The sequence below is a fragment of the Mus caroli genome, unplaced genomic scaffold (genome assembly GCF_978045245.1).
Source record: "Mus caroli unplaced genomic scaffold, Mus_caroli_1 scaffold_19, whole genome shotgun sequence".
Taxonomy (NCBI): Eukaryota; Metazoa; Chordata; class Mammalia; order Rodentia; family Muridae; genus Mus; species Mus caroli.
Window position 1 is genome coordinate 21,310,235 of NW_028227274.1, and position 10,923 is coordinate 21,321,157.

The 10,923-nt window shown below is 44.9% G+C and overlaps 1 protein-coding gene across 3 annotated transcripts; it reads right to left on the reverse strand.

Moving 5' to 3' along the window:
• Positions 1–344: 344 nt before the first annotated feature.
• On the reverse strand, positions 345–7,669 carry Znf24 (zinc finger protein 24). Of its 3 annotated transcripts, none has more exons than XM_029471725.2 (4): positions 7,205–7,669; positions 4,126–4,626; positions 3,741–3,888; positions 345–1,024 (listed from the first exon to the last, which is right to left on the reverse strand). In XM_029471725.2, exons 2-4 carry the CDS (start codon positions 4,543–4,545, stop codon positions 486–488), a joined length of 1,107 nt encoding a protein of 368 aa, XP_029327585.1. In that variant the 5' UTR covers positions 4,546–4,626; positions 7,205–7,669; the 3' UTR covers positions 345–485. The 3 variants fall into 3 exon arrangements, with proteins under 3 accessions (XP_029327585.1, XP_029327587.1, XP_029327586.1); XM_029471727.2 differs by lacking the exon at positions 7,205–7,669 and adding an exon at positions 6,705–6,890; XM_029471726.2 differs by lacking the exon at positions 7,205–7,669 and adding an exon at positions 6,320–6,698.
• Positions 7,670–10,923: the final 3,254 nt, after the last annotated feature.

Below are 10,923 nucleotides of genomic sequence, written 5' to 3' on the forward strand. Positions count from 1 at the left end.
TTTTCTCAAATACACTCATCCTGAACAAAAGGAAACTAAGCTTTAAGGGATGTTTCTGAGTCTTGAGGATGGGCTTTAGATTTTACAATTCCTGTGTTGCCTTTTAAAATAAAACCGTGTGCACCCTTACAGAACAACACTGCAATGACCAACACAGAAATAAAGTAGCTGTCTGAAAAAGGAAAGGGACAAAGAACCAGGTAGCTCATTACTTGGGGAGAAAAAAAGAGAATATAAACTTCACAAGAAAAATTTAGGTATTAACACCTGAATTATTTAAAATTTCAGTTTCTAGGCAGGTATAACACCATTTCTTTCAAGATAATAATGGTGAATGAAGTTCGTTTGTTTTTTTTTTTTTCTATTTCCCAGTGGATTTTCCCAGTCAACAGGGAAAAATAAGTTTCCATATCTCTTCATGTTTTTAATTTTGTCTTCATTTCTGAAGAAAAAGACCTGAGTGCTGATTGTTTCCTCCTAATTTCTTAAACCTTCACAACATTCAAAAGTTTTTCTGCATTGTGTCTTCTCTGATGTCTGAAAAGGTTTGAGCTTTGACTATAGGATTTCCCACACTGCACACATTCGTAAGGTTTCTCCCCAGTGTGGATCCGCTGATGGTTAATGAGCCCAGAATTCTGGCTAAAAGCTTTCCCACATTCAAGACATTTGTAGGGTTTTTCTCCAGTATGGACTCTCTGGTGTTGCACAAGGATGGAGCTTCTGCTGAAGGCTTTTCCACATTCAACACATCCATACGGTTTCTCCCCACTGTGGATTCTCTGATGAAGAATGAGGGCGGAGCCCTGACTGAAGTGTTTCCCACATTCGTCACATATGTGTTGTTTCTTTCTAGAAGGATTTCTCTTTCTTTCAAACCTGCCCTTGGGAAAACAGGTTTCTCCATATTTAAAAATCTGGGGAACACCTATATTGAGAGTGCCGGGGACTTCGTGAGACTCTCCCGCTGAAGCGATCTCCTGCTTTGGAGCCAGTGCTCCATTTTCTGTCGTGGCATCATCATCTGAAATAGAGAAAATGTAAACATCACTCAATACCTAGCTGGAGAGGAAAGAACTTGAAGGGAAAGGGGATTTTGTTGTTGATGTTGAGAGAAGGTCTCACTATGCAGCTGCTGCCAGCCTCAAACATGGTATGCAGACCAGGCTGGCCTCCAATTCACACATCTGCCTGCCTCTGCCTCCCAAATGCTGGGATTAAAAGTGTGCCGCTACCATACCTGGCAAAAAACCTTTTTCATGACCTAAAAATAAACAGATTGTACACATCTATGAATATATAAGCTTGACTACTCTCAAAAAAGAAAAAAATAAACAGATTGTACACATCTATGAATATATAAGCTTGACTACTCTCAAAAAAGAAAAAAATAAACAGATTGTACACATCTATGAACATATAAGCTTGACTACTCTCAAGAAAGAAAAAGAAGGAAGACTATCAAGTTAGTGAGCTAATGGCATGATAGCAAAATGACACAAAAGGTTTCATCTAAATTTAACACAGGGGTTAGAGATGGCTCAACCATTAAGGCACGTGATCCTCCAGAGGACCCAAGTTCAGTTCCCAGCACTGCCAGGAAGCTCACAACCATCACAACTCCAGCTCTTAGGGATCCAACTTCCTTTTCTGACCGCTTTGGGCACCTGAACAAGTGACATACACTTACATGCATATAATGCACACATTAAAAAAATAGAGTAGGTGACAAATAGATTATCAGATAAAGGGAAAAAAAATCAAACTGATATGGCTAGGTCTGAAAAAAAACTTTGGGAAAAAAAAACAATGACAGAAAAAAAATTTTTTTTAAAGAAATTACATCAAAAAAATCTGTCAAACAGTAGCTATTGATGAAATGAGTCAGTATGTCACACCCAATACTGAACTTACAGCAGAATACAGGAGTCCCGATTGAAAAAAAAAAAGCCAAGACTTGGGCGTGGTGAGATACACCTTTAACTCACCACTCATGGAAGGGAAGGGAAGAACGATGTCTGTGAACTCAATGCCAATTCCAAGAACAAAGCAAGTTCCAGTCAGGGCCACAAAGTGAGACCAAGTCTCAAATAACAAGACAAAAAGCTAAGTCTAATCCGAGTACAGCCTATGTTAACTAAAGCCATGACACTTAAAACTTCAATACACAATAAATAAAAGTTTCCCTATTAAGGAAACTTGCTCCAACTTGGAATTTGTCATGACAGCTAGAAAAACTGTACAAATCTTATAGAGAGATGTGTCCAGAAAGAAAAAGCCTCAATTTTTTAAGTGGCAGCACTGTCTACCCGCAGGCAGGGATAAGAACAAGTCTCACCAACATGTTTCTGGAACTTTAAGCAGTACAGAGTAGACAGTTGTCACACAGTGAGCAGGAGCACTCAAAAGCAGCCCGTGATAAGTGATAGCAAGGTTAGTCAATCGAGAAAGCAGAAGAGAGGGAGATCCAAGGGCCTGAGGGGCCATGAGGCCTACATACTTGAAAAGTCAAGTATGAAGGGTAGATGGACATATGACCTGGAATAAATGGAATGCTGTGGATGGAAAAGCCACTAGTTTGCTAACATGAGGCCAACAGACAATTCTGACATTTAGGAAGAGGACATGTTTTCTACCCATGAAAGCATATCCTGAAAGGACAAGTACAGTTCCTGAACTAGCCAACAGAACGAGCTCCCATGATAGGTAAAACCAGTGTGGCAGATTACACCTGTACCCCAGTTCTGACTTGTAGCAACACTCCCTACGGGGAAGAACACTGCTCATATCTTAATTTGTGGCATGCTAGTATTAATTTCCACCTACCTCAAGGACTGACTCCTGAAACAATCTCAAACAAAATGTCACAGAAACAAACTGCAGCACAGCAAGTTTAGCATACTAGGTCTTATAAACAAGTCCATGGCATGAGTCCCAGTTTACTGCAAGGCTCTCTCCTGACCTGGCAGTACCTGCACTTACATGCACACACTTGGACTCAAGTTACAGGTAAGTTTTAAAAGACGGATAATCCTTTTGAAGTTTCTTAAGGGGGCCGGAGAGGTGTTCAGTGGTTGAGCACTGGCTACTCTTCCAGAGGACCCAGGTTTAATTTCCAGCACCCAAAAGGAAGCTCAGAACCATCTGTGACTCCAGCTCCAGGAGATCTGACATCATCTTCTGACTTCCAAGGGCACCCAATAAGCACAGACTACATAGACACACATGAAGGCAAATACCCATACACATAAAATAAAAAGGAGAAAGTTTCTTAAAAGACTCTAGGTCTTGAAGGAAAAAACAAAAATTAAATTAAAATTTAATTAAAATTAAAATTTCCTGGAATTTTAGGAAAACTTCGGTGATACAATAAACAAAAAGGCTGAAGGAGGTTTCAGATAAATTCACCATGTCAATACGGTTAGGCAGAAGACTGAAAGCAAAGGGCATTAACAGACAGCAGCTAAACAATCCCATCACCAAAACAGACTTGGTCTCCAGGTACTGGCTGAGAAATGCAGATGTGAGCCCAAGATAGGCAGGTCTTCATGAAGAAGACTGCAAAAAAGTTAACGATGGTAATGTCTGGGAGCAAAAAATACCTAAGGCCAATGAATCAACCATCAGAAAAAGTCAAGCTCTTACTGCATAGGAATTTCTGATTAAAAGGATTTTGCCACAAGAACAAGCAAAGCACTCTGGGGAAAGACCACACCACCACACGGTGCCCTGATCCTCACCACAGTGCCTCAGAGAGTGGAGTTCCCAGGATGCCCACTTGAGCTGGTTCTCTACAGCATCCAGCTCAGAACTCTGTAGTCCCTGAGCGTCTTCCTGAGATGCTATCTCTTCTACAAGCACTTCCCGTTTCCGCCGACGGAGAGAAACCTGAAAACAAGAGTTCACTTTGGTTGAGAAGATATTCTGACACTAAGCACACATAATAGAAACTATACAGAGACACGAGAATCCTAGCTAGCAGAGCAGCCAGGTATTGCAGAGTTGCAGGGGAACTGGAGGGAGGTATACACATACTTCTAACTTAGCCAAGTGAAGTTAACTCAGCAGTGTGCCTACTGCTGTATTAGTGTTTCCACCTTGGGAAAATAAGGCAAGCATGCTCACCGGCTGACCAGGGTCATCAAGCTCACTCTCCAAGTCCTCTAGAACAGCCACTGCCTCCTCTCCATTCTCTGGGTGATGCTCTCGAACCCAAGTCTGTAGCTCCTTGGGTAGGATGGCAACAAACTGCTCCAAAACTACCAGCTCCAGTATCTGCTCCTTTGTGTGTGTCTCTGGTCTGAGCCACAGGCGGCAAAGTTCTCGGAGCTGGCTCACCGCCTCTCGAGGTCCTGGTGAATCCTGGTATCCAAATTGCCTGAACCGCTGCCGGAAAACCTCCGGGTCAGGGAGATGGTTCCAGGAAATGCTGGATCCCTCTTCACCATCAGGATCCTCCTCTAGTTTCACTCTCAGAATTTTTTCTTCTTCATCTGGATTTGGGATGATAAGTATTGAATCTTCTTCCACTGACTGTGCAGACATCCTGTTACAATACTTCAGGAAAAGGCAGTGGAGGCAAGGTATACACCTCAGAGAAATACCCTGTTTTCCTCAAAAGTACTCCTATGGTACAAGAAATAGAAGACACATAAATCACCAAGTATCCCATGATATTCAAAAGCAGCAGCAAAAAAGACATGTTGTTTTACTGGATTAAAAATTCCAATTAATAACCTATAACCTATACTGATTGAAATTCTAACATAGCTGGTAAATTATAGTCAATCTAGCCTGCTGCCTATCACAGCATCCATAGTAAAGTAGTGTAAAAAATTTAATGACGAAAAAGCACAGAAACGTTTCATGTTGAGAAAATATGCTTGCTGTATCTGTCCAGGACCAGCAGGGTCACTCGGTTGGCCAAGGCCTGCTGCCAAGCCTGCTGACCTGAGTCCGATGACCAACAAGTACATAAGAGAAAACTTACTACTTCTGCACAAGCCGGGCATGACATGGGCATGCCCCTCCCCCTCCCCCCCCCCCCCCCCGCCACCTCACACACACCCAAATAAGATGTAAAAATGTTTTTTAAAATGATTTATGGGCATTGGTGGTTTTGCTTGCATGTATGTCTGTGTGAAGGTGTCAGACCCCTTGGAACTGGAGTTCCAGACAGTTGTGAACTGCCATGTGGGTGCTGGGAATTGAACTCAGGACCTCTGGAAGAACAGCCAGTGCTCTTAACCACTAAACCATCTCTCCAGCCCCATTAATATGTTTAAATTTTGTGTACATAAGTCATTAAATTTAATTGTGGTTCAGGCTATAATGGTAGAGTTAACAGCATTCAATGATTTCAGCTAAGATCTAAAACAATGAAATATTTACTATCTTGCCCATTCTTGAAAAAAAAAAAGATTGCCTATCTGTGACATATGGTCAACCAAAGGTAATTTAATAACCTAAGGAATCCAGGTAAGAAGCCATCTATCTCAGTGGTCTCCAAATGCTCTGAAGCTTGGGACTGGAAAGCTGGTCCAGCAGTTAAGAAGGTGGCCTTGCAGTGGACCCTGGTTTGTTTCTAGCACCACAAGCCTCTCTCTTCTAACCTCCTTAGGCACCAGGCAAACACGTGGTACAAATATACATAAAATAACAAACTAAACATTCAGAGCGGTGGCACATGCATAACTTTTTTCTCCCCCATTTATTTTGTGCTGGAATGCATCAGCACAGGCGTGGAGGTCAGAGGACAACAGGCAGGAGTTAGTTCCTCCTTCCTGCTATGTGCAATCTGGGATCTTGGGAGCAAGCCCCCTACCCGATGAGCCACCTAGCCCACCCCACTTTTCATTTTCTGCAAATCTGGAGTAGGAACCAGATCAACCACAGCCCCTGCCTGAACCCCCTGGATTAGAGACTTATCCAGGGACCTTACACATCCTCCTCTACTGCTGAGCTAACTCTCAGAATTGTGCATAAATACTATGTTGTTTGTTTAGGAACTCCCTAAACTTAAAATATATGTGAGAAATGTTCACTAGTAGCTAGGTATGTGTCCTAAATCTGTAACCTCAACACGGAGGCAGAAGCAAGGTTATCCTCGTCTACATGGCAAACCCAACCTGGGCTAGTAGATCTTGTCACACACAGACTCTCCTTTACACAGTTCAGTAACCGATCGCATAACACTGCGGAAGAAACTATTTCACATAACATGCAAATGTTACTCAGGCATCCACCACACCATATATACATTTAAACTTACAGTAACAAGTATCAACTGCAGCAAATTCTATTAGGAAAAAGCACTTACAATTCTCAGTGGACAGGAGTCTTTTTTCCTCAGTCAGCTTCCCTAACTTTTCCTTCGGGGAAATTTGAACTACTTTCTGGTCCTTTTGGTATTTGCAAAATCAAAACCGTGCCACGGGCACATAGAGACTCTTAAGTCTACTGCTACTGTTTAATCAATCAGGGCCAAGAACCAAAAAACCAGAAACTTAAGAAAGCCTTACTGAAACCAGTCAAGGTGAAGACAAAGGATGAGAAAAAATGCTGTATCAAACTGACAGGTCATATAGATAGATAGGAGTGGGATGGCCTGAGAACAAAATCCAAGTTATTTGTTCTTATTCCTGGAGCCGACTCTATCAACAGCTCACGCATTTCTACGTAACAGAAACTGCTTTTTCTTTTACTTTGTACTGCACCAAGCTCGTGGAATGTGCAATCCGGCACTCGGCGGGATCCAGGTCTTCAGCGACCTCCCGCCTCACGGCGCCGAGCCCAGCCTGCCCCAGCAACTCGGCCGTCCTCTTCCCAGCATTCACCAGGAAGGAACGCAGAGGCCCCAGAGCCACCCCGCCACACTGGACAGGCACTTCCGCCCGGGACCAGCGGGACTACAAATCCCAGCAGGTGGTGCGCGAGAACCGCCGGATCCCACTTCAGCGTCTCCCAGAATCCTCCGCGAGCCGCCAGAGCCTCGAAATAGAACAAAACCGGCCCGTGGGGGAGGGGAAAGCAGGGCGGCGAGGATGCGGGCGCCGGAGGCTCTGCGGACCCCCGAAGTGCAGCAGGCCGCCGCGGCCCTTCCGCCGCCGCCTTCTGTGCGCACGCCCGGGATGCCGAGCGACGCCGGCCTCCCGGCCCCTACCCGCGCCCTCCTCCACGAGCCCTACCCCCGCGCGTCGCTGACCTCTGGCTCGGGACCGCCGCAGCCTCGTCGTCCCGGGCAGACGCAGCGCCGCCGCTTCCAGCCGCTTCCCACAAGCCCCCGGCGCGCACGGCTTCCGGTCCGCAGGACGGGGGGCGGGAGGGAAATGGGGGAGCCGAAGCCCGGGGTTGCCATGGGGACGCGCGGTGAGCGGGGGAGGTGCGGCTTGATGACAATGGCCGCATTGAGGCTGCGCTTGGCCTGGCGCCTTTCGCAGAGTGACTGTTGCTCTCTGTTCCACTCCAGAGAAAGGAGAAGGGAGCAAGAGGGACGTGGGCGGCAGTTCCACGAGTGCCCGGTGCTCCTCTCCGGAGCCCTCTGGTTAACTGACGAAAGTGAACATTTCTGAAAATGTGCCGTAATCGGGTCAGCTGCAGTCGCTACGTGTAAATCGGTTACTTTGCCCCCGCACCCTATAGTGTTTCCTACTTAGGAGCTTTGGGCCCTGACACAAGGTTTGCCTCTAACCATGCCTCAAACTATCGTCCTCCACTAGCTGTGTCTCAGAGACTACGACAGGTTATCAAAGAAACAAGATGAAACTAGTTGAGGCCTTTGGCTAGTCACAGAGAATTGCAGAATACACGCATGCTGGTTGTTTAAGGCAGCTGCGGGTGTAATCACTTAGATCACCCTATTCCCCTTTTTAAAGTCCTCCAGTGGATCTCAGCTACGTAACTACTGACAGAAATTTGTTACGTTGTCCCGTAGGTCGTCTATGGTTGCTTGCCTTTTCCTCCTGACCATGACCGTGCATGACTCTTATTAAGCATGAGACTTACTGTACAGCCTCAGCCTCACTGACCAATGAATGTCCTTTCCTCCAGGTGGCTTCTATATGCTTGTGGCCACCCTTAGAAGTGATCTTCTAACTTAGCTGTGTGCTTTGTTTGAAAGTCCTGTAAAGTTGGGTCCTCTCGGTCCTGGTTAGCACAGTACCCACACCTAGTTTCTGGATGCTGACTGGTACATAGGAAACTCAGTAAGCACACTTTAAATAAGTGAATGAATTGTAGGCTGGTCACATTGCATGCGGCCTTTGCTAGGTCACATGTCAAGTCTCAGAAATCACACAAAAGAGCTCTGTTTTAAAAATAGTCTTGTAAGAAGCATAGGTCAAGTTTGCAGAACATTGAAGCGGTCCTCAGGCTTTGCCCTATTGTCTCATTCAGGAAAGGGCCTCTGCAGAGTGTCCTCAGCCTCTGCTCCCTTAGTGAATGAGAGAGCAGTAAACAGGCAGCTGACAGAATAGCAAGACTCAACGTTCCAGCCGGAGCTCACCTTCCCATAACCTCTGGAACTTTCCTCTCTACACTGAGACTCTAATACAGCCTTTTTACCCTCAGGTTTGGCTATAGCCAGAATCCGGCTTGGCTGGTCTCTGCAGCCTTTTCTCTATTGTGACTCCTGAGAACTAACTCAAAGCATCTTTTTGTTTCTTTAGGAGATTTTATAGCGAATTAATACTGAAAAAAATAAACATACTCAAGTAAAAATGTGACATTTTATAATTCGCTTTGCCTTTTGATCCATTCTCAGTTAATTTTAAAGTAGCAAATGGGATTCATACTGGGCATTTCCTTCTAACATTACTTCTTTGCAGGCACCCACTTTGGAAAACTGTCGCTTCAAGCCCCATCATGAGGGCACCAGTGGAGGTCAGAGGGCATCAGGGCATCAGATTACCTAGAGCTGGAGTTACAGGGAGTTGTGAGCTACTTGACATAGGCGCTTGGAACCACACAGTCCCTGCCAGAGCAGTATGAGCTCTTAAGCACTGAACTATCTTTCCAGCCCAAAGATTTATTTACTTTTATGAGTTTGGGTGTTTTGCCTGCAGTATATATGTATGCGCATCACATGTGTGGCTGTTGCCCTTGGCAGCTAGAAGAGGCATTGAATCCCCTGCAATTGGAGCTACAGATGGTTGTAAATTGCTGGTAACCTAATATGGGTCCTTTGGAAGAACAGCCAGTGCTCTTAACTGCTTGGCCTCATTTCTTTACCAGCTAAATCTTTTAAACCTTGCTTTGTCTGTATAAAAATGCCTCATTTATTAATTGGTAAAACAAGCCAACAGAAAACAGACATCGCCTGGGTGCCAGAGTCTTAGAAATGAGTAAAATGAAATTAAAATTCTTTTAAGAGGACTAACTTGCTAGGAAATAGCAAGATTAGAAAGTATTCCTCAGGAATTGTGGAAGTGCCACAGTAAAAAGAACAGAATAGCAGCAGGGAGTGATGTGTGCTGAGAGAGGGGCAGGCACCCTGAAGCAATGGGCACAGTCATGAATGGAGCCACCCCATGGACAAAGTTTGTACAGATAGGCTTGGTTTTGTTTTTAGGTCTTTTTTTTAAAAAAAAGGCTTCTTAGCCAGGTGGTAGCACATGCCTTTAATCTCAGCACTTGGGAGGCAGAGGCAGGCGGATTTCTGAGTTCCAGGTCAGCCTGGTCTACAAAGTGAGTTCCAGGACAGCCAGAGCTACAGAGAGAAACCCTGTCTCAAAAAAAAAAAAAGGCTTCATACTTATGTTTATGTTTGTGTACACAATGTTCAAGCGGGTATTTGTGAAGGTCAAAAGCAGTGGACCCTGTGATGCTTTGAATAGTCCCCATAGGTTATATGCTTGGATGCATGGTGTCCAGTTAGTGGAACTGTTGTTAAAGGATTAAGAGGTGGCCTTGTTGGAGTGTGTCACTAGGGTGGCTTTGAGTTTAATTGTAGTCCCAATTAGATAGCTGGTGCACTTGCTCATCCATTCACCTTAACCCTGCAGGCCATCTCCCCCAACTCCTCTCTGCCTCTGGCTTATGACAGATATAAGCACTTAGCTGCGGCTTCACCATCAAGGCTGCCTACCTGCTGTCAGACTCTGCCATCATGCTCATGGGCTCTCCTACCCTCTGGGACCCTGAGCCGAAAATTAAATGCTTTCTTTTATATGTTGGCTTGGTCATGATGATTTGTCACAGTAGTAGGAAAGTAACTACAGCAACCCAACAAGACCAAGTCCCTGGAGTGGCTGAGAGCCTCCTGGATTCAGGTGGATCCCAGTAGTTAAACTGCCTAAATCTCTGGCAGAAGGTCTCCAGGCTGGAAAGCTGCGCCAGTCAGGGCTCTGGTCCAGACCACAGGCCTGCTCCTCTTCTGTCTTTCCTATGAGAATCCTATCAGGCTCATCCAGGGTTTGAAGAAAGTATGTTGATGACTGTTTTAACATTGCAGCTCGGGGCTGTTAGTCTTAATCCCGAGGGTGTAGGACTTTCCTTACAGACACTCCTAAAATACACTAAAAGACACTACCAAAATACACTAAAAGATAGAAACAGAAACAAGACAAGGGACAAAAATTCTTACAACTAAACAATTAAGATCAGAAGCTCAAAACTACAGAAAATCTTGCCCTTGTCCTTAATACCAACCATTTTCAAGGATGCCTTTCTTAAGACAACCAAAGAGCTAAATCTCATCAACTCATGTATGTGATTTCCAACTTCTGAGAAACCCTTGCCCAAAGTGGATGATGAAATGGTACAATATGAGATCAGCCCAGGAGTGCAAAGGACCTGCCAGAGAACAGGGACAAGAGGGAGTTGAGAAGAACATTCTCCCTGTTCTCCCTGGAGCAGGTTCAAAGAGCCCAAAGAAATAGCCCCATGGAAAAGATTTTCTGTGGATTTTTCAGCTTCTGGGAACTG